The sequence below is a fragment of the Cucumis sativus genome, chromosome 6, assembly GCF_000004075.3.
Source record: "Cucumis sativus cultivar 9930 chromosome 6, Cucumber_9930_V3, whole genome shotgun sequence".
NCBI lineage: Eukaryota > Viridiplantae > Streptophyta > Magnoliopsida > Cucurbitales > Cucurbitaceae > Cucumis > Cucumis sativus.
This window is the reverse complement of record NC_026660.2, coordinates 28,535,332-28,556,981: the sequence shown is the minus strand read 5'-3', so window position 1 is coordinate 28,556,981 and position 21,650 is coordinate 28,535,332. Positions and strand designations below refer to the sequence as shown.

The following is a 21,650-nucleotide window of genomic DNA, read 5'->3' as shown; positions in this document are numbered from 1 at the left end:
GAAAAACCAAACCTCTAACCTATAAACTTAGCACTGCCCAAGTAAGGTGAAAGCATGATAAATGCTTTTTTTTCTACGTTTTTTCTTAATCAATTATAAATTTAAGAAAAATGCTTAAATGTTATCTCCAATCTGGATTATCCTTCTGCATTCCGTCGATTTGTTGAATCTTAATTTGTGATCAAAAGTTTTGCTTCTTTTTTTCTTTTTCATTTTAGGATATTTTAATACTTTTACAAGATTAAAGTGTAAATCAATTTAATACAACCTTAAGTTATAAGTTTTTTTATTTAATATTTTAGTTACGACTAAGTAAATGCATGAACTATTAAGAGTTTATTCGAATAGTTGAAATGTAACTAAAATTATTGAAAATTTGGAAGCATTGGAATGAATGAGAAATCGAAGAAAAAAATGGTGTGAGAAAGAGTATTGAGTAAAAAATATTGAAATAAAATGAATTTAATATTACGAGTGGAGTCTAAAATTGTGATTACATTATATTATATTTATTTTAAGTAGCCCTCCAAACAAACAAAAACAATCCACACTAAATTTTATTTATTTTCAAAAGGTAATAAACTTTTACATTTTATTATAATTTAAATTAATATAATTATTGCTTAACTGCTTAAATAAATACAACCTTTAAAATTCGTTAGGGCTATAGTTTATAAATTGATTATATATATTTTATATTTGGTTCCTCAAGCTAAGAGCAGAGAGATTGATTGCAATCTGTCCACTCATTTAATATCCGTTCTTTGCTTTGTCCTCTTACTTCTTTCTCTTGCTTCAACCAAAGTCCAAAACCCTATTTTCATTTTCCCACACGGTTTGAACTTTTGATGTAAAGCAGAAAACTTTTTTTATGCAAAAATGAGTTGAGAGAGTTATATATAAATAAACAAATAAAATAAAGTGAAAGCAAAAGGGGGTTTAACTCAAACTCAACTTACCGTATCTCTTTTTCTTACTCAAAAGGTGAATTTCATATTAGGCAATTATAATAATAATAAATAAAGAAATAAAAAGGGTAATTATGGTTCTGAGTCACACCCACATCTAATCTTTGCTAATAATTTGCCATGGAAAAAAGTGGAAAAAATAAATAAAATAAAATAAAATAGAAAAGGTGAATAAAGTTAGTGGGACAGTCCGAATGTCGCTTCTTCTCTTTCACTCTATACTAAGCCTAAAAAACCCTCTTACCCTCTTCCTTACAACTTTCTTTCCAATCTCCCCATTGAAGGTCGTGGAAAATTATTAGCTTTTTCTTTAAAACAAATATCCCTCCCCTAAATCTCTGTCTAACAGTGCCCATTCAATGTTTCAACCTTTTTTTCCCCCTCCACTTTTTTTTTTCTTTTCTAAATTTATTCCATAATAATATTGATGTTTTAGTTAGTATATTTAATTCAAAATATATTGGATTTCCAATATTTTATTTCTGTTTTAAACTACATGTGAAAATAAGTTGGCCAATGGTTTTGTAAATTCTAGGCTTGTGTAGTGAATGAATAAGATTTTTTTAGTGGTTTATGATTAATTATTATTACTTAATTTGATCTTTTAAATCAACTTAAAATATTTTTCTTTATCTTCAAGAGTTTTTCATGAAACAAGAGAAAAGGAGAATGACAGGACACAGTGAAAATGAGAAGTTGAAATGATGTAATTTGCTGTAATCTCGTTTACACGTTTAGATTGAAAGCTTTGGACTCAAATTGTAATTCTTATTTATATTTCACTTCACTGTTTTCAACCCAATTCTACTTTTCACCATTTTCACACTTGATTAACTATCTGTGTTGTATAGTTGTTCAATTTTTTTTAACTAAAAAGACACCAAATTCAAAAGAACGGAAGAAACTACACGTCGTCAATAACAGTATGGCAAATCCTACAAAAACTAACAATCCATCTTTCTCCTAAAATCTTCGGAATGAAGGAGAACAAAAAGTCGTGAACTTAATGAGCAGCGGAATTTCTACCAAGATCACAAGTGAGAAGATATGTTTTCCGAGTTAAAATCTGATCAGAATACCAATGTTTCATCTATTGCATTTTTCATTTCAGTAAAGTCTTGACCAAAAAATATTGTATATGTTAGGTTAATTATTCTGAGCGTGTGAAGATTATATTAGGTTAATGTTGAGTTTAGAGTTTGATAACATTCAGTCTAGATATAAACATGTGTTTCTTTTCTTTACTTATCCTTTTTATTGTTAATTAGTTGTGATTTAGGCTTTCTTTATTACCTTCAACTGTATGACAGACCTTCTTTTCTGTCTTTATCCATATATTGGTATTTTTCATTTTCTTAATAATAGTTTTGAAAAAATAGATAGCAATTTAAAAAATAATATTCAATAACATACTAACATTTTAAAAAAATTATGAAGATTGAAAAAATTATTGAGGATATGATGATTAGTATCGGGAGTCCAACAAATTTCATGCGTTTGCAATTTTGTTATATTTCTTAATATTCTTAGTCTAGTTTATATATTTGTAACAGTCACGAGTAAAAATCAATTTACAGCATAAAATGTTTGTTTTTGTACTATATGAATAAATTATTTAAGCTTGCCACTTTTTTTTTATCATAGATAATGTTATCTGAAATATTCTTGTTATGAAATGTGAGCAACACAAAGTTAACATTTTAGGATTAAAAAAAGCATTACATGAATTTGCGTGAATCTTAAATTTCATTTTAAGTAAAAATATATATAGTTTGGTTCATCTAGTAATAAATAGTCTAAAATTTCAAACTAATTATCAATTCAAAATATGAAAAAGCTATATCTTTCTTCTTATATATATATATATTTGTTTCAATCAATAGTTTATTTTGAAGGTTTCAATCATCTACATTAAGTAGGTAAAAGGAAAATTGAGTTAAATGTTGAATTAAACGAAAAGTAAAATCTTATGTTATAAAACAAACATTATCATACTTATAGTATAAAAAATATGTATGGATGAATATAATGTTGTAGTTACCGAAACCAAGGGCAGATGTGTCTTTGTAGAGACGAGTCTAGAGCAGCAAATTTCAAAGTTATATTATAATGTGGGAGTGGAATTCAACCACAGCCCTAATTTTCAATGCACATTATTTTACATCTGAAATGACTTTTATGGTAAATGCCTCGAAGAAGATGAAATGTTGTTTTGAAATTTAAATTAATTTCAATATAATTTTGAGTGGTTATTGGATATACTGAAGTTGAAATCAAGCTTCAAAGTCAAACTTACGACATTTTATTGTATGAATGAAAAGTTTTAACTTACAAAATTATTGAATCAACCAGTGTTTCTTTTCTTCTAGTTCAAGAGCATATTTTATGCTATACATTTTATATAATTAAATGTTACTATTCTGAAAGATAAATAGTTGTAACACAACCTGTTAGGTATGCTTTAATTTGATTTTGAACGATAAGTAAATAAGTTTATATGGCTATGATTTTTAAAAAAAAATTCTAGTGTAATGCTCCATTTTAAAACTAAAATTAAATTTCAACTACTTTTAAAATTTGCATTATTTAGAATTACGACACTAGAAGCATGACAAATTACCAATTCATCCAAGAATGATCCATCTAATGAATCAACATATATTCAAACTCTTACCATGTTATTTTCTTTCCGATTGATTTTGATTGCATTAGTTTTTTTATTCAAGCCAAAAGTAAATGAAAGTATTAGATTATATGATATTAAATTTATATCGACTTAAGTATTTTAGTTAATTAGTAATTTACCATTCTATATATGATTAAAAGTTTATGAAATACACAAGCAGACATATTCAATCAAAAGAATATAAAAATTGACATCTTATTGAATAATGGCAAACTCAATCAAGCACCATCTAAATGGTAAAATTTATCCATTAACTTAAGCTTTTGAATCAGTACTTGACATTCTAATATCACATCAAACCTCACAAAACAAAAAACAAGTAATTAGTAAATAATATATAAAAATCAGCATTCCATTGTACAACGATGAGTTAAAAAAACACTATTTAAACACATATATAGAAATAAATCTAATTAAACAAGTATGAAATAAACTCGTTAAGTTTATCGTAACATAACAATTCGAGTTATTGAATCAGTTGATAATAAGACAATATGATATCAAATCTTGTATTCAAGGTTTTGTATACTATAATAATATCGATACAGTCAAACTTTTAGTTGATTGATAAGTTAACGGGACAATTTAACTACTCGAACCCTAACAAAAGTAACCAAAAAAAAAAAAGTAAGTTAAAAAGAATCTCATCAAATGTGAAAAAGCATATCATTAATTTGCTAAAAGAAGAACAAAAATCTGAGTATCAATTAGAGAGCCGACTTTTCACTAAGGTGTCAAAATTATTACCACCTTAAAGTGAAAAGATTGGGATGAGAATCAATCAAAACGATTTAGGGTTTTTATATGATTGTGAAATTTAACCATCCGGCATTGATAGATACATTTGTACCTGCAATTATAAGACGAATATTGAGTTAAAAACACATTCCTTTTCTCACGCATATTCATATATATTTGACATCAAAACTACTCAACAACTCATCTTCATCGTCCAACCCCTATCTATTTGGGGCTCTCGTTGTCTCCTTTCTATTTCTTAAAAAACTTCAACCACGTTCTTGCCTTGCAAGTAATCAACCATATCCATCTTTTGTGGAAAAGATTTCCTTTTATTTATATCAACTCTTTGTTTTGATTGTGCATTAGACTTCGTTTTTAAGACAACTTATCATCTTACGAGGAGTTGGAACGTTGTAATTCAGACAATATAGAAACTATTTCAAATGCACAATTTACTTTTAATTCATATAAGATGTCATTTATTCACCAAACGACTCATTTTTTCACCAATGATTCTATCTTTTTATGACTAATTTGTCGTCATTCTATTGACAGCTGAACTGGCATTATGATATTATTTATTGATATAACCTCTTGCTTAAATAATAATTAACTGAGACGAAGATATTTAATTTATATGGTAGTTGAAATAATCATAATTATATATATTCATGTAAATAATGTTAAAATATTAATATAATTACACGTTGATATATGCAGAGCAGGAAAGTTTAATTTTTGTATACTATTTAGTAATTTGTTTTTGTAATACATATAAATAGTAAATGCACTATATCTATATGCAAAAATGATTACTTAGTAAGTTAATATAATTAATCTTTTAACATATCTATAGTATGAATATTTATATAAAAAAAATATATTGTAAAACTATATTACTTAATAAAGTTGATTACATGTGACATTTTATCTTTAAATTACAATGACAACTACTAAGAAAGCAAAGATCCTATATGCTGCTTGCTTATCGTTATTCGATGTTTTATATAGTTGATCAACTACTCTCTATAATTTGCTAAGGGTTGAAATCAATCAGTAATTATAGTTATTTATATTTCGGTTTCTCAAGAGAAATTCAAGGTCCTCGTAATGCTTTGATGAAAAATATAAATTAACATACCAATAAATCCATCACTTAAAATCATTAATTGATGTTTATATCACTATCTAAATTTTGATTTCACAGACATGTGAATATCTTGTTTAGGGATCAGTTTTAGTACTTCATAAAATATGAATGATGTTTGATTATTATTTTTTTAAAAAAAGAGTATTAGTAGGAAAATGATCCATTCAAATTTAAAAATAATAAGGAAAATTGTACTATGTCACAAACAAATTTAGCAAAATAAGATATATGCGACCGCTTTAATTAACCTTGCAAATAAAGAAATAATAATTAAAAATTATTCAAGATAAAGGTAAAATAACCATAATTAATTTTCTTTAATTAAAAAATTATCTTTCCCTTAATTTATTCTTCTTCCTCGAATAACAATCAACGACAATCAAATAGTATTCGATATCATTGATAATTAGAGATAATTAGACTACAATTTGTTAACAATCAAATAATAATAAAATGCAGTTTCACATTTTTAACTTTAAAAATAATTTAGTCATCCAAATGGTTTCAGTTGGATTGACGTAGTTGGATTGACGTTGCTAATTAAACGTTGGATCATAAACTTAAAATTCATACTTCCGTGATTCTAAGAAATAATAAGTGTAGTTGGGTGTAATTGGAGAGATGGTTGGTATAATTTGTTTAGAATGAATAAGAAGATGTATATATTAGAATTTAGAAAGTACAGAGAGCAGAAAAGGGTATGCCTGAATTAGAAGTTAAAGAAATTGAGTCCCCAACGATCCTCAAACAATTTATTTTGAGAAAGAAAGGTTAAAAAGAAATAGAAATACATTATACATAAAGATACAATAGAAGTGTAAAGTAAAAGGGGAAGAACAATCAATTCCCAATTTGCAAATTGGTTTCTACGAGGGAGACAGAGAAACTCGGGAGAATAATATACGTAAGCAAAGAAATTTTATTTCTTTCTAAAATTAATAAAGAAAAAAGTACAATGGAAAAAGGGTCCTACAGCTACACGAAATCATCTGACCGTACACTACACCATGAACAAATCCAATCAACGACAGCTAAATTTAATACATATATGTGTATTTCACACACGTCTTTTAAAATCAGTCAGTCCACCTTTGTATTTTTAATCTCTCACTCATAGTCAATCCTCAATCTTATCTCATTGGAGTAGACACCAAATATTTAATATCTTTCTTAACTGCAAAATTAGGGTTTACCTTTCAAATTTCGGATTTAGGGTTAGGGTTTTTACACAGTACAGAAATTATATATATATAAAAAAAGCATTTACATCTATTTATATATATATATAATATCGTACGCGAATCGGTCACAAGAGCGTAAGAATAAAGGGATGGGTATTAGGTTTAGGGAACCCTACGTTAGGGTACTAACGAAAGGACTTATTTCTTATAATTATAAAAAAAAGAGGAAAGAATTAAATTATGATGATGATGATGCACTTTAAGTCTTTTCCATGTACAGAGCCATGATACTTCTTGCATAGGGTGTGGTATGGTCTCCAAACCCTTTCCAATCAATAACACCACCAACCCCAAAAACACTATATAATAAATATAATGTATCTATGTATGTATTTCAGTATTTATATTTGGATGTTTTACTTTCTTATTATGATTTCCTCTCTCAATGTATTTTCATTTTTGGATCACACTAATCCGATCCTTTCATCGACGTCCATTTCTCTTTTACTTCTATCTTTAAATTTTTATTATTCAATAATGTACAATAATGTACAAATATGTGAATCATGTCTTTTTGTTATATAATACAAATCTACATTGCGTATTTGTGTATTCTCTTAATAAGAGTGAAAAAGAAAAGTGATGAGTGGTAGATATAAGTTGGTTGGTAGAGTATTTTTGATAATTGAATGTTGTTTGATCATAATCGTTCTTAACATAATGATTTTTTTCTGTTTGTTGTGTGTGACTTCTATGTAAATATCATTACGTTTCTTAGTTGTTTTTGTTACTAATTTTAATTTTTATGTTTATTCTTTATAATAGATCAAGAGCGAATAATATTTTTATCATAATTTTTATTTGTGTCAAGCTATTATATTACATAAAAAAACGTATTATATTCTAAAGTAAAGATGCTTTGATTATTCCTTCTACTTCTACTGTTCCACCTTTTAAAAATCCTAGTCCACATCTATTACAATCAAACTAAAAAATTAGGATACCTACCAACACTTTTCTAACTTGTTAAAATGTCTTAAACCCATGGCTGGTTTAAATTTCTTTTTTCTTTATAAAACATTGATTAAATGAAGAAAAATTACTGGGCATGCATGACAATTTTTTTTAAAAGATAAGATATCTTGGGTCACATTTTTCTTAGTTTACGCATATGAATTTTTATTTGCATAAAGTATATCAAATGTATACTAATATTGAATCGAATTTATATAATAATACATCAATTATATCAAGTCTATCCGTTTTTCTGTCGACATCTAAAAGATTGAACAATAAATCTAATTCCTAAAACCTATTTTCTCAAACTTGTAAAAATAAACCTTAAATAACACACAATTCAAGCTTTCAACCATACAAAGGAATAGATTTCCACGTCTTTTATCTTATCCCATCATTAAAGAAAATATTAATATATGGAAATAGTATTTAAATTCTTAAAAATATATGGGTTTCCAGTTCTAATAGTTCTAATTAAGTAAGCACGAAAGTATAATCAATAAAAAGAAAATAGCAGTTAAAAACTAGAGAGAAAAAAATGAACATAATTGCATATATATGAACAAATAAGTATTAAGTCATTAAGAATGAGAAAGTATCTTTTACTTTAATTAATTTGTTCCAACTTTTTGGCACAAATGGCTAGTCCATAATTAAAGTTGAGAGCACACTCTGATTTCCCCTAAACCAGTTTATTTTTAAGGAAAAGTGAACTCCAAAATTTGGTTGATTTTATTATTTTTGCAATCGCTTTCTCCCAGTTGATTCGACGCATTTTCTGTTGTGTCCAATAAAATAAAATAAAGATGATTTGACCCTCTTTTGACTATTACTATTTCTCAATTAAACATCTTATGCTTTTTAAATAAATGTAATTAATACATAAATTACAATAAGTACACTTTTTTGCCAAAATTATGATAGCAAACAATCATAGTAAATTAAATAACAAGTACAGTCCAACATTATTATCCATTTGCTTAATAAACATGCATCTATGTTTTCAAAGTTGTAAACCCAATTAACTCTCAAATTTCATAACCATTTAAAAAGTATTATTTTAATGTAAAAATATGTTAGAATAGTAATAATAAAAAGGAAGAGTGGTGATCTAAATCCATTTCAAAAATTTGTTCAAATTTTATGTATGTTTCCAAAGGAACAAGTAAATTTTTTAGAATGTATATTCAGGTTTTTATCTTAATTTTCAAGTTTTTTTTTCCCTTTCTTATAATTTAACTAAACTTCGTTTTTTATTTTAAAATTAGATAAAATTAAATGAACTTCATTTTAAGAAATAAAAATCATAAAACAGAGAATAAAGTTATCAAATGGATTTAAATTAATCTATACATTTGATTTTGAAGTGTTAAGAAAAGTTTGGGATAAAAATACAAATGTTTTTTTTTCTTTCCCTGTAATCCATATCTGGTTGGTTTATTTATATTTACACCCATGAGTTGACATTACAAAGATGGACAATTGAAGAATAATTTGGTGTAGAACTCATGGATCAAATTTAATAACAATTTATGATATGTTAAACATATTAGATTTTGGTTCAAAAATTTTAAATTTAAAAACAAATTAGAGATAATTACGAATATAACAATCAAATCAAGTTAAAAGTATTAGAATATGTAGCAAAAAAAATTAAAAAGTACCAACAAAATGTATGAATAATAGACTTCAACTCATAACTGTTAGATTTAGTTGTTTATTTTGAGATTTTGAAAAACTTAATACTATAAACAGTGTTTTTGTTTTAATATCTACCTTATGCTGACATTAATAAGAGAAAAAGAAATTTAATATAAAAGAAAAAAGAAAGACACTTTTTATTTTCTAAAATGTTTACTATAAATTTAACTTTTTGTTAACATGAATTTAACTCAACTGATACATGTATATTTTTTTAATATATTCGAGAAAAATAAAAGTAACTCAAAATAGCGAGAAAACTAAAAGGTTTTAAGATTGATTAAAAGTGACAACTAGCCAATGGTACCGTCATTTTTAATTTTTTTTGTTCAAGTCAAATAGTTTTAAAATATACTTGAAATAAAATTTTATTATAAAAGAGAAAACTAAAATAATTCATAAAATTTATTATTTTACTTACCATATAGTGATATTTTATTTTAATGTATTTATAAATATTTTAATTTATTCAATTATAATAAAACAATGTAATAGAACATTACTTTTAAATAAATTTTAGAAAGAAAAGAAATCAAAACTATCTTACTCAATCAAAGAACAAAGTGGTTGAATGAATGTTAAATTTTGTTCTTAATGGTTAAGAATGTAATTTTAATTTTCTTCTTTATCCAAAATCGAATTATTAAAATTATATTATATAATATTGAATTTTCTTTCATTTGGATCAGTTATTTAATCATAACAAATAGTAAGTATTATAATCAAACCTCTTTAATATTATTTCCTCTAAAAATGATATTTGAATCAATAAAAGAATTAACAAATATATACACATATATATGTATAGAAATAAATTGAGAAGATTACCACATAATTTGAACAACTGAACTCCACACCCTCTTCCTTTTCATGTCTTCCTATACATTCCCCCCCTCCCCCCACGCTTCCTCTTTATAAGTCCCTCTTGAGATGATAACGACGTTCGCAAATACAATGTAACGTTCACATCCAAAATGTTAATACATATATAGCAGTAATTTTTTCTGCATATATTGAAAAGCATAGATCCAACTCTCCAAATTATATCGTTAATATTGTAAGGAATTCTATCAGTTAGAGTATAAAATTTATGTAAAATTGATATACATTGCAATTTACTTGATGAAATAATATATAAGTAGTAGGGCATAAAACGACATACTAACATAAAATGAAATTATTTTAGAAGCATTATTCGTCTCCAAAGTTGGTCCAAATATGGGTGATTTAACAACTGCATATACAAAAACAAAACTGTACTTCCAACAACATACTTTCTTTATTTAATTTCCATTTTGCCTGTGAAGGGTAACATTAGTTTATGAAGTATCTGCCATTTCAATTCAAACAGTTATTATTTTTGTTTTTGAGTTTTCATAACTTTTTCCCCAAAATGTTCAATTTCCCGAGAGGTTCTGTCGTTCAGATTTGTGTCTTATCATAAGCTTCATGTTGATGGGGGAAGACGTACATTTATTATATATATATGTGTGTGGTTTATTTCTTTCTGTATTGTTAAAATGACATTCAAATGTTCAAAAAAGAACGAGACAACAGAAACCCAATTGGAGTATTTGCTCAGTTTATAACACATTTCCATTCTTTTGATTCAATGCATTCACAATAATACTGACTTCTGATGCACATAACAAAAAAGTATATTTCTTGAGATAATTAATATTACTAAATTACTGTTCTAGTTGTAAATTAACCCATGTGAATACATAATTTAGTTTTTCATAACATATTAAATGTTAGAGATTAAAATCTAAAACTTGTTAACATTAATTTATCTTTCGTTAATATAAATTTATCAATGATAGAACGTATCACTTACGGCTTTACAATTAACTATTAAGAATGTTAAAAAGTATTACCTATCGTAATTATTGTGTTATAGTTGCATTACCGAGAAGTTTTAGAAACAAAAGTTTTACGTTTTTGAAAGTCAATTGTTGAAAGTCACCTTCCAACTCTAACTGTTTCTGTCATTGTTTGCCCCTCCCTTCCGGCGATAGGAATTTTTATTGGTGAGGATTTTGAAAACAATACCATATCTAGACGAAGATCATGATTTAATAATTGAATCGATACTTTTAGGCATTTCAAAGGGCCACAGTATTCAGGAATGGAGGAAAAAATAAAAAAAGAAAGAAAAAAGAAATGGTGGGTCATAATCTCCTTCTTTTGCGCTTGTCTCTGTGCACCACAGAAAAGGAAAAGCCCCACATCTCATCATCATCTTCCATTAACACAATTGACAAATCATGTTCCTCTTATTAATGAATATCACTTGAGAACTGGATGCATGCTTGCTTGCCTAAATAAATGCACACACACAAAAAAAAATAATAATAAGTGCGATGGGATAACACAACCTGGATGGCTCGATGTGATTTTTTTTTTTTTTTCGTTTTTTGAATAATTCACTCTTCTCATTTCCACCAAAAAATTGCTTCAAAGAGTTATATGCTTGTGTGAATTTCAGTGTTGTTTTGGCAGTGGTGGATGTTTGGTTTTTCTCCATGATTAGACTCCCTCTGTGTTTTTTTTCCCATATGGTATTGGTGTTACTTTAGTTAAGGCGAATTATAGAAAAAAAGAAAGCTTCATGGAAGAAAATAAATGAGAAATTAGGGAAATTATGAACTGTTGAGTTGTTGGTATCTTTTTGATATTTTGGAAGGTATATTGCTGAAATTGAGTGGGAAGCACATGGTTTCGGGCATATTAAAGGGCCCTTATTGTTCGACCAAACCCTCAAACACAAAGAAAGAGAGATAAAAGGAGATTTTTAAAGATGGTACCACAAAAATTGTTCTGTTGGCCGACAACGAAGTGACTCTTGTCTAATTAGTGCCACTACGAAGAAATTTGTCTGTGTGGGTTATTCGGTATTCCTTCGATTAAGTTTTTGCAATTCATTCGAATATGAAAATGAGGAACTCTCTGAAACCGCATCAGTAGTGTCAACTCAAAATCTATTCGTTTTACAAGCAGGAAACATTGTTATTGTTTTTCTTCTTAGGAAGGAACCAACCAAAATCAACTCTGACTGAGAGTTTGAATTGTTTTATTTTTCTTTCTAGAAATGGTGCGTGAAAGAATTTGGATATAAAAAAAAAGGTGAAATTCAAAGAAAGATTGAACGTACAAGAAATCCCACAAATACAGTTCATATAATTTTTTTCATGGCACCCTCTGGAAGAGACAGACACATTAATGAAAAAGTAGTAATGGGTCATTGATCATGCGGTGCTAAATAAAATGTCGTATCATGGGGTGTCGCATCAGTCAACCTATGCCGAGCCGAGGATGATGGTAATGTTTCATCCACAAATTAAGAGCAGTCTGTCTTTACATGAGGATTTGAATAATGGTCTCTCTACTCAACCCTTTCATTCCCACCATGGTTCCTTGATTCTTTACTTCCTACAAGATAATCCCCACCTTGATTGTGAACTTTAATTCTTAAACTTTGAATTGATTCATGCAAATCCTATTCTTATACAAACTAAGAAGCAAGCCTGAAACCATATCAAGGCCCATGGCTCCGATCCAAACCAAAACTAACCCAATACTGTAGCGATGTGGAAGTCTAAAAACTGATTAACAATTTACGCAACTTTCGGAATCAGAAAAAATCTAATTTGTCCGATCATACGAGAAAGGCAAGTAATAGGAGTGTAATCGACCTAGCACCAAATGGGCGAAAAGAAGAAATTCTCAAAAAGAAAAGTTGGGAAGAGACTGTTCATAACTATAAATTAGGTGCGCAAATAGTAGGCTCTCCATTTTGATCACTAGAAGTAGTGGGAAAATATAGGAATCTTATCCAAGTACAACTGGTTTGTTGGTTTGGCACCTTCACTTTTAGCTTTTCAATACCATCCTTTCTAGCCGAAAGCTGGTGGTTCTGGAAAAAGCCGAGAATGGAAGAGCAGACAGGTGGTACCAAACCGATCAAGTGCAGGGACGACCAGAAACGTCAAAAATATGGAAGTGATGGAGCAGGGTTCTCAACCGGCGACCTTCCGATTGGGAATTCCGATACTCCACATTCTGAGGATGAAGGTTCCCATATCTCCACAAGTGAGGATTCGGGAAGTTCCGGCGAGGAAACACGGCTGTCCGGTTTGGCAGAGAGCCTGCAAATCTTGACAAAGTCGCTGCTGACGGCGGAAATGGAGATTTTCAAGGCGACGGAGGTCATGCGCCTTGAAGAGGAGAAGAGGAGGCTGGAATCGGAGGCCGAGATGACTCGCATGCTGCTCCAGTGTCAGCTGCAGATCGCCTCGTTTCTATCAGCCAGGGAGAGTCCTAACAACCGGAAGAGGAAGCGAGTTAAGGAAGAAGATCCATCCTCTTCAGTCTTCTTAGAAAGGTAGACTAGAAACTACAGCCTTCGTTTACTAATCAGCAAGACAGCAACAAAATAGTTAGAAACTGTTAAGTGATCTTTATGTATTTTATTGATATAGGAACGGGGCTCTGCTACTTAGTCTACTTCAACTCAACATGTTCACCTTTTGAAGCTGCTATCCTTTGATCTAAACGGGAATCGTAGGAGTATTATGGATGGGATAAGTGTAACTGTATCGATAAAAAAAAGGATCGAATTGTTGAATAATTTAGCATTTCTATCTAAATCCTATAGTTATGACTACTTCATTACCATATAAAAGGCCTAGCAGAAAAAAGCAAGATCATTTCGAGCTAAAGTAGCTAGCTGAGTCGATTAAGATAATCGATCAAGCTAATTGAGTTTTCTTCGTGCGGTTGGGGTCCTTGATTTCATGGTCATCAATAGTTTGCAAAGCTTTGCGCCTGTTCATGGCACACTCGATATATTCTTCAAGGGGTGGAAGTATTCCATGTTCTCCAGTTTTTGATACTTTCCCTCGAATTATCTGTAAAAAAGAAGAGAGGTTATAGGCACCACAAAGGAACACTATAAGACATTAAGGATAGACGAAATAAAGGATTTGCTAGTTTGCCTTTGATGCCCACGATCGCTCCGCTTGCTGACAAATATCCCTTATGTCCCTTCCAGACATTCTGAAATCATATTTTTAGAGATTGAGAGATTATTACATGTTACAACTATAGACCTAGAAACAAAAAAGTCAACAAAGGTAACTAATCTAGTCAGGGAGACTTGAATTGAATGTTGTCCATCAGCAGAATAGCAGACAAATAATACAAACATTACCTAGACTACGGAAATAAATCATCTGTAGTTAGGTGCCTAGGATTAACTAACCCTTCTGTGTTTCTTGCAAACTCCTTTAATTCGGGTTGTGTTAGCTGCTTTGCATACTGAGCCGCTATTTCCTCGCGGTTGCGCTCATCAGGTAACCCAAATGTGATCATCATGTCAAACCGACTAAACGAAGATTTAGAAGTAATTAGTTCATAAACCTACTAAACGAAGATTTAGAAGTAATTAGTTCATAAACCTAGCAGCCAAGCATCCGATCGTGTGTGCCTGTGTTTCTTTTAATGCACAAGTGGAATCAACGCCGATAAAGAAAACTGTACAGATCTGCATGCCTGATTAAAGCAGGATCAAGGTCTTGCTTTCTATTAGTCGCAGCAATCACAATCACTTTCCTGTCCTGCTCGAACCCATCGATCTGCACAGAGATTGTAAATTAAACTACATTGCTTGCAAAGCAAGACACATGTCGTTACGTTTAGATGAAATTCCAATTAACTGCCATCCAAATTAAGTTCTTCGTGTCAATGCAAAACGTTTTCGAGTCAAACATTTATGTCCAGCTTCACAGATGCGCTGAAGGCACATAACTTTTGGAGTTACGGATTCGTGCAAAGTTCATTTCTACCTGACGCAATAATACTGATAATACTCTTCGAGTGGCTTCATGTATTTCACTGTCACGAGAAATTGCAAATGAATCAACCTGCAATAGGAAACGAAACGGAGGTTATCACAAATTGTAAAATCTATAGGTATACGTGAATTGTAAATAATTATAAGAATAAAAATCAAAATAACATGATTGTGAAAAGCAATCGATGATCAGGCCCTTTACCTCGTCTAGGAAAATGATAGCACCAGTACTAAGGTCATTAGCAAGTGAAAACACTTTTCCCAAGAGACGTTCACTTTCGCCATAGTACTTTGACATGATAACCTCAAGTGGTACATACACCAACGGGACGCCCTGACACAAAACGTGATGGTACAATTTTTTTAGTTTCCTTCTACGTTATCTCATACTTAATTCACGAGAACAGTAGCTTATGATGTCCAAGACCATTTCGTGTAATTGGATTAGAAAACTCTATGCTGCAAAACAAGCAGACATCATTTTCTAGGAATGAAATAAAGTCCGATCAAATGAAAAACATGTTTAAGCACGCCCTAAGACACAAAGTACAGCATGAAAACAAAATTTTAAACTACACTGTACTTTTCCGTGAATGAAAAGTATATACAGTACTAAAGTAGTCAGAATGATAGTTTAGGGTAAGTCATCTCATCCTCAAAGCAACCAGCAAAGATAACAAATTTAACAAGTATTCTGTATCGAACATATCTTTTTTGTCCCGATCTCTATTACGATTAATCATGGATACCAAGAAATCATATAATGACTTACAGCTTGATTTGCAATTACACGAGCAGAAGATGTTTTGCCTGTACCTGAACCAAAGATGCTGAAAGTAAGCGCCTCAGCCTATCAAAATTTTCTAAGCTAGAAAGGCAAAATACAACTACAGGAATCTCATAACTTTGCCGAATGTCAATGTCAATGGCCAATGGAAGGCAAGGTTTAAAATGTGGCGTTTTTTTGTTATAGAAAATTTTTGCATCCTAGACAAAAAGTAGTAGATTATTATTATTATTATTATTACAACTAATTTGAATAAGAAACCTCAAAAAGATACTCGGAAGTGGACAATTCTATTCATGTAGCATATCACGTCTCAATCAACCCTGTTTTAAGAGCAGCAAATCCTATTTTTCATTGGACATCAGGAAAAATAAGTAAATTAATCCAGGGTGTACGTGGTCTGAAAGGATAGTGAGGACACAGAGAAAAGGGTTTCGGTTGGAAGAAAATGATAATACTGAAGCACCATTGTTTTTAACCCTAGTACAATTTGGAAGACCTCATATCCTCTCAACACATATTTCGGTAGTGAAAATTGAAATGCTTTCTTGCTTCTGGTTTTAAGGGTTAAAATCAGCGGAAAAATTAAAATATTAATAATTCCAAGTTTTCCTTAAAGGATTGTCGTTCTTGGTAGTTTAAACAACTTCAAGTAATAAAGCAAACAAAAAGAAACAGTAGTAAACATTGGTTTTTAAACCAAATGTAACATCTACGACACATAGGCTGGTTAATATCAATGCCAAATGAAATCTTGGTAGATAACCCTAAAAGAAGAAACCAAAAAGGAAATATTTGCAAGTTTCATAAAATTATATAGCTGATATTAATTCTCTCATATTTCTAATCATAGGTAGTTGGCAATATATATGACAAGAAAATCAGGGTTTGAGCACATGAAAGACACAGACGGGCTAAGATCAGGAATATGCATAACCTAATAAAGACGATCTATTCCCTGAAATATTATTCATATTTCACAGGCAGGTGAGACTTTAGCACCTAAAAGACAGGCTAGGATAAGGAATATGAAAAACCTAGTAAAGAAGTCTATTTCCTGCAGTATTATTCACATTCACAGACATTCTCAATTAAGCGACCAACCTGGAGGCCCTTCAAAGAGAACAGCCCGAGGTTTATTTGATTCAAATTTGCGCCGAGTCCCATGAGCTATATCATCAAATAATTCTGGATTATGTAGAGTCATCAGTATGGAGTCTTCTATTTCACTACAATAAGATTATCAGCAAATTAAATGACAAGAACAACCAATAAACATGAAGCAGACACCATAGATTAAATCATCTTTAATTTAATGAAACCTTTGATTTCATAGAATTCTTTTATAAAAAAACCAGTCAAAGAAATAAAGGGATGAATAAATAGTAAACTATCCTCTTAGCCAATAGGATAGGGTTATCTTGTCGTATCTTCTTCGGTTGCTCCTATTTGTTGAAGTGTTTGTTCAAGCTTTTTTCTCTCTTCAATCAAAAGTGAATTTTATCAAATGTATTAAAAGGATAGTGTTTTTCAGGAGATTGTTGGAGATTTTTTGGCTTCAAAACTAAAGTTACTATGATTGATATGATCAAAGCTCTTTTAATAACACTGTGCATGGGAAGAAATCAGATAATTTTTTAAGACAAGCATCCCTATTCCCTTAGCATGATCAGTTTGATTTTGCATGCTTTAAGGCTTCGTCATGGTGTTCTCTTTCCAAGCCCTTTGCTTATTTTTCTTCATATGACCTTTGTTTAAATTGGGATTCCTTCATTTTTTTTCCATGCTAATGTTTTCATTTGTTGTTTTCTTATTCACTCCTTGTGGAGTTTGCATCTTTTGATCATTAGTCTCTTTCCATTGTTTCCTCTCTTGTCAATAGTCAATACACAGTTGTATATATGAGAAATATTTAGCGAGAGAACTACAAAAGTATGTAACAGAAAGCAGAGCATACCGTTTTTGTTGATCATAACCAGCAATATTATCCCAGGATATCTCATTTTTAGTGGAATTTAAATGAGGCCCGTCAAGTCCATAAACTTTCACACCCATTGCTTCAAGACTAGATATAGATTTTTCAGAAGATGGCATTTGTGTAGACTCTTCCTTCGATTTTCTCTCAAACGATCTACTTTCTCCCAACCTTCCACCGGCTAATTGTAAAACAGAAACCAAAGAATCAAGCTCTTTGGTGCTCAAGCTTCCCTGCTTTATGAATTCAATTTCCTGTAGTAATTTGCATAGAAATTATGAGAAGTTGCTATCTCAAATTTTTTCCTAGAATAAGTTGATTGGCAAACATAAAAATAAAAAAGAATCCATAATTCGTAACTAAACTTAAAATTAGCACTGACAGTTTTATCTGAGGTAATGAGTGAATGAAATATTAGGACAGTTAGATCTCCATCGTCAGCGTCCATTTCTATTGAGTTTCCCTTGTTTTCTCCAGCTTCTTTCTGACTTTTTGGTCGGCTAAGAGTTAGTTGCCAAGCAACTGGACTGCAAGAGTCAATATATAACACATTGGAATTAACAAAAGAAAAACAAATGAAGGCAGCAAGCAATGTCTATGACTATTTTTTACAAAAGAAATTGAAAACGAATGTTATAATCCCTCGTCCTTAAAATTGCAAATTGCTAGACATTGTTGTCAACAACTGTTGAATAATTGCAACCAAATGATGAAGTTAAAATATACACGTGAATGTACCTGTCCCATGCACGCAATAACATATCTGAACCACCAGCAGTTTCTTCAACTTTTAGTCCAAGATTTGATACAAGATTTGCAATAAGATGTGAAACTTCACAACTGGGCGGAACTTGAAACTTGATACTGACCTGTATCTCATTCTAGAGAATTAAAACATAATCCCAATAGCATACATCTTACAATGCTAAATATAAAAATAACATTTTATCCAAAGATATGATTAGGATATATTTTTGCAAGTAACAAACTCAGACCTATAACAAGTAAGGGAAAATAGCATATTAAAGCGCTGGTTAAACCAATCTCCATTTTGAGACGTACATTGACTGTTTCCGAAGATGATTATTCGCTTAAATACTTATCATGGGCCTAAAATATTTGATTATAGAGAAACCATAAAGACGTCGAGTACAAAAGAGAGACGAGTATACAATACCTTTTGCCCCTTCACTCCAACAGTAAATCGCGGACATGCACCATACTTCGTTCCTTTGTTTCTTTTTAACTGTTCAGTTATTCTCAGTCTTTCTTTCTTAGCAATGTCCTCCATATCAGCATGGGTAGAGAGGTCCCTTGGTGGCGGTGGAGTGGAAGTAGACTGCAGATAGCTAAAGTCATCACTAAATCAATTCAAACAATTCAGAAAAAAAATGACCAGATAACGAAATGACAATTATATAATTAGGATCAAGTACGATCAGGAACTGAGTTTATATTATGAACCACCAGATATCTCGGGAAAAACACCAGAGACAGTCTACGATTCTCCAATGAATTAATCATTAAGGACATACCTCTTCAGCTTCTGCATATGCTATTTCCATTGCCCCAACTCCAACCATACCGGCAACGATAGCTGGATAGAGAAAGCAAGGTTCACGTCCATTAGACAGCGATCCTGGTTTAAAATGCTCTGGTTGGTGCCCAAAGTGTCCTGCAAATGCATATGATAAACCTCCTTAACTTGCTAAACAAAATGAAGTTCCATTCCCCTTATGGAATATCAGTGGCTGTTATAATCAAAAGAACAGCGAATCAAGCAATTCACAGCTTCCGCCGACTGACAACAAATTACCATAGATATAAAAAAGAGAACAGCACAGCTCAGTCCGTAAGAGAAGCTATAATTTGGAACAAAGATTACATTTCCATATCAAACAGAGAATAAGCAACTCGTAACGTAACACAAGATATCAGTAAGACTAGAATTCAGAAAGAACCATCGCGTGAATAACAGTAGTTTAGAAACGATGATAACCAGGAAGTAGAAGAGAAACTTACTCAGATAGAAACTCTGGGATGCGCTCGAAGATTCCTTGAGTTTGAATGACGCAAGTATTCGCCAAGCTCGGGCGGTCCTCGAAATCCGATTCAAAACCGACATTGAATTCTCGCTGCTATAGATAATACAGTAACTCTATATCTCTGCTCAAAGTTGGGTATATGCTGATCGGCGAAACGTCGATCAAATACAGCGACGAACAATAGATTGGCCACTGCTTTCTCGACGTGTCGACGAGTCGTAGACTCGAAGTAGTGATTAGTGAGAACCCGGAACGGGTTCGTATTTTTATTCCTTACTTCTCTCTTTCTCTCTCTCTAATATGAGGCCAAGGGTTTAGCTGTTCACTTCTCCCAAAACGTAGGCTGGGCCAGGAGCCTCTTCTTGGGCTCGAAATGTGGAGCCCACTATATGGGCCCAAATCAGAATCCATAAATACACCATTTGCTTCACAAGACAAAGCAACTATACCCACCATATGAAACACATATGAAAATGGTCTGATTATGGCACAATGTACTATAAATTTTACATCATTGAAAATAATAACTATACAAATTGTTTTATCTACTAAAATCTTTTGAAATTAAGTTATAATTTCAAAATCTACATGAAACACATTTTAGAAGACAGCAATAATGTATGACTTAATCCATTGACCATTGCATTTTAAATTTGTAAGGACACAGACCAAATGCACCTTTTGGTTCCCTTTTTGTTTAACTAAAGAAAATCAAAACAAAACAAAATAAATAAATAAATAAAAAGCGCATTCCGGAAGACATGGATCTTATTTTTGAAGAAAGCACAGCATTTGGAGTCAGTCGATCAAAGACCATTCCATTTCCAGCTTCCCAATTCCACAACTCTCACCTTCAGTCAAACACTTGGACGGTGCAGCAAAATCCGGATTGACCTAAACAAACATTTATATTTCATAATATAAACTAACCAATTAGTCAAACTTACAAAATTATTCTACCTTTATTAATTATACTAAAATGATACAAAGTTCATAATTCATACATTGTCACTGTATTTTCCGACTAGCTTTTTCTCAATTGTGAATCTAATCTAATGAACCGTATGAATCAGCATGGTATCATAACTAGCGATAAGAGATTTGGATTGGAACAATAGAAAATTTAAACCAAACTGTTGAGTTAGATGCTTCCGGTTCTAACATTAAGTGTAAGTTTACTTTCGTGTCAAGTCATATCACTTCATCTAAATTGACACCAGCTTATCCAAATTTAAGATAAAAACAAATGTGTCATTATACATTTTTGTTAATCAGTGTCAACCACAAGTATAAAAGATATACAAACTTAAAGTCAGAAAGCCATAATTAAAACTTAGCTAATGTAAAGTTGAATTATCTCATCCGCGTCCCACTCTCCCAACATCCAATTGGATAAAATGGACAACATCTAATAACTTCTATATTTATTTTGAAAAATAATCACATCAGGCCAAAACAAATGCTGAACTGACATACAAATGTGTTGAGGACTAAGACTAAAAAGACTGGTACCAACCGCTACCTTTGCTAAAATAAATCACATTA

The 21,650-nt window shown here is 30.8% G+C and overlaps 2 protein-coding genes across 5 annotated transcripts; one reads left to right on the top strand and one right to left on the bottom strand.

The window, feature by feature from the left end:
- Positions 1-13,125: 13,125 nt before the first annotated feature.
- On the bottom strand, positions 13,126-20,385 carry LOC101202890 (ATPase family AAA domain-containing protein 1-B). Of its 4 annotated transcripts, XR_004217469.1 has the most exons (15): positions 20,083-20,383; positions 19,596-19,735; positions 19,238-19,399; positions 18,799-18,929; positions 18,443-18,587; positions 18,043-18,314; positions 17,190-17,314; positions 16,071-16,114; positions 15,501-15,632; positions 15,291-15,368; positions 14,998-15,080; positions 14,708-14,830; positions 14,442-14,502; positions 14,120-14,354; positions 13,126-13,764 (listed from the first exon to the last, which is right to left on the bottom strand). XR_004217469.1 is itself a non-coding variant. In XM_031887363.1 (14 exons), exons 2-14 carry the CDS (start codon positions 19,610-19,612, stop codon positions 14,196-14,198), a joined length of 1,542 nt encoding a protein of 513 aa, XP_031743223.1. In that variant the 5' UTR covers positions 19,613-19,735; positions 20,083-20,383; the 3' UTR covers positions 13,179-14,195. The 4 variants fall into 4 exon arrangements, 2 of the variants coding, with proteins under 2 accessions (XP_031743223.1, XP_004134780.1); XM_031887363.1 differs by having other exon boundaries at positions 13,179-14,354; positions 19,238-19,409; XM_004134732.3 differs by having other exon boundaries at positions 13,179-14,354.
- LOC101203124 lies at positions 13,272-14,128 on the top strand. The gene is made up of 2 exons (XM_004134733.3): positions 13,272-13,828; positions 13,926-14,128. The coding sequence occupies exons 1-2, from the start codon at positions 13,377-13,379 to the stop codon at positions 13,975-13,977; spliced, it is 504 nt and encodes a 167-aa protein (XP_004134781.1). The 5' UTR covers positions 13,272-13,376; the 3' UTR covers positions 13,978-14,128.
- Positions 20,386-21,650: the final 1,265 nt, after the last annotated feature.

Coding starts and splice junctions, on each gene's coding strand:
- LOC101203124 (XM_004134733.3), top strand. CDS start 13,377: ATGGAAGAGCAGACAGGTGGTACCAAACCGATCAAGTGCAGGGACGAC. Junction 13,829..13,925: donor TCTTCAGTCTTCTTAGAAAG/GTAGACTAGAAA, acceptor TTATTGATATAG/GAACGGGGCTCTGCTACTTA.
- LOC101202890 (XM_004134732.3), bottom strand. CDS start 20,185: ATGTCGGTTTTGAATCGGATTTCGAGGACCGCCCGAGCTTGGCGAATA. Junction 15,633..16,070: donor GTGTAATTGCAAATCAAGCT/GTAAGTCATTAT, acceptor GTTTTGTGTCAG/GGCGTCCCGTTGGTGTATGT. Junction 14,355..14,441: donor AGCGATCGTGGGCATCAAAG/GCAAACTAGCAA, acceptor TCTTTTTTACAG/ATAATTCGAGGGAAAGTATC.